The sequence below is a fragment of the Rhea americana genome, unplaced genomic scaffold, assembly GCF_003343005.1.
Source record: "Rhea americana isolate MKP2758 unplaced genomic scaffold, rheAme1 scaffold_17, whole genome shotgun sequence".
NCBI classification, from domain to species: Eukaryota; Metazoa; Chordata; class Aves; order Rheiformes; family Rheidae; genus Rhea; species Rhea americana.
Window position 1 is genome coordinate 7,695,150 of NW_028185816.1, and position 1,846 is coordinate 7,696,995.

General features: G+C 50.6%; 1 protein-coding gene across 1 annotated transcript; it reads left to right on the forward strand.

Annotated features, from left to right (window-relative positions):
• The first annotated feature begins 240 nt into the window (after positions 1 to 240).
• Positions 241 to 1,838, forward strand: FADD (Fas associated via death domain). The gene is made up of 2 exons (XM_085300814.1): positions 241 to 601; positions 1,047 to 1,838. Exons 1-2 carry the CDS (start codon positions 304 to 306, stop codon positions 1,331 to 1,333), a joined length of 585 nt encoding a protein of 194 aa, XP_085156940.1. The 5' UTR covers positions 241 to 303; the 3' UTR covers positions 1,334 to 1,838.
• The last annotated feature ends 8 nt before the right edge of the window (positions 1,839 to 1,846 follow it).

A 1,846-nucleotide genomic window follows, 5' to 3' on the forward strand; every position in this document is an offset into this window, starting at 1 on the left:
CCAGGCGCCCAGCCGCCTCTCCCCACAGCTCCGCGCGCGCCCGGCCGCCTGCGCGCGCCCGGCCCGCCCAACGGCCCGCCGCGCCTGGGGAAGGGGAAAGCGGCCGCCACGTGACTTCCGGGCTGGCGGCGCGTTCCACCATCGCGGGCGGGCCGGGCCGGGCCGGGGCTCTGCCGCTCCGGCCGCCTGGGGAGGCGGCACGTTGGAGCAGGAGGGAGCTGTTTCTCCGGGGTTGGCGAGGCGGGGGGAGAGGGGGCCGCCGAGCCTGCGGGTGGGGCGTCGTGAGCGGTCGCCGCCGACGCTATGGATCCGTTTCTGACTCTGCTGCACTCGTTTTCCTCGAGCCTGTCCGAGAGCGAGCTCTCCGACCTGAAATTCCTGTGCCAGAACAAGATCGGCAAGAGGAAGCTGGAGTCCGTGCGGAGCGCCAGGGAGCTCTTCAGCTTGCTCCTCGAGCAGCGGGACATCGCCGCCGACGACGTCGGCTTCCTGGAGACCTTGCTGCGGGCCGTCAAGCGGGAGGACCTGATGGTGCGGCTGGAGCAGTTCGTGGAGGGAGGGGAAGGCAACGCTGCCGATCAGCCAGACGTCAATGAAAAGCGTAGGTGGACAACCCCCCACCCCCCTAAAAAAAAGTTTGTACCCGCTCCCCAGCCCTGGATGTGCTCGGGACAGCCGTGGGGCACGGCTCCCTTCCAGGGCCTGCCGTGAGGACGCTGTTAACGGTGTTTCCCTGCTTGTTCCCGCAAAGGGCTACGTCATACCCTGGAAACGTACCCTGAGGGCAACACCGGTTGCAAACAGCTTTCCAGGATGGAAATTTCTTCCCTTTTATACCTAGTGGTCACTTGGAAAATCCTATGATGTGCTTGCTAATATACTGTTCTTAATACATCCAGCAGTTTCTCAAGCATGATGGGATCTTTGGTATGTGCACAGACTTAACAATTGTAGCAAAATGCTAAATAAAAAACAATTTCCAATATTTCTGATGTCAGTAAATCCGTCGTTCAATTGGTATAAGGATTTTTGTTCTGCTTTTTCAGGTCTGCAGAAAGCAGCCATTGAAGTCATATGTGAAAATGTTGGGAGAGACTGGAAAATGCTGATGCGAAGTCTTGGCTTTTCTGAAGTGCGAATGGACAGAATTGTGTCAGCCTATCCATTTAACTTGCATGAACAATTGATTCAGTCGCTTCGAGAATGGCAGAAGTGGAAGGGAAAAGATGCAAAGGTTGCTGACCTAATAAAAGCTCTTCGGAGTTGTAGTATGAATCTGGTGGCTGACAGAGTYGAACAGAAACTCCTGCAAATGAACACTGAAACCAAGTGAAATCCATATAAAAACTTTTTGTGTCACACTGATATGAATGAAAAAAGTAGAAGTGCCTTCTATTCTTCTGAGCCACAATCAGCATCATTGGTTCTAGTACCTATTCTGCCATTAATCTATAAGCCTTAAAATTACGAGGTTGATTTGTTGTCAGAAGACTAACATAAAATTCAGGTAATGCTTTGTAGTTTGGTGCTTTGATTGTAGGCATTTAAAGAGAACTTAACTTTTAGAGTGCCTGAGCTTCATTTAATAGAAATCCTTACACTTTTCTTCTACCTGCTCCCTGAATTTAGGATTTACTTTACTGCTGGCACTTTCCAGATTTGTTTCCTGGATCTTCATCCATGTGATCCTTTCTGATGATTCCAAATTTAATTGAAGTCCTTATTTATATTTTTTTAGTGGCATATTAGTATGAAAGGGGCACAGTAGTTTGAAGGGGGGGGGGAATAGAGCTCTTGTGTACTGGGATTGTGAGAGGTGTTTTTTTTTTTTTTTTTTTTTTTTTTT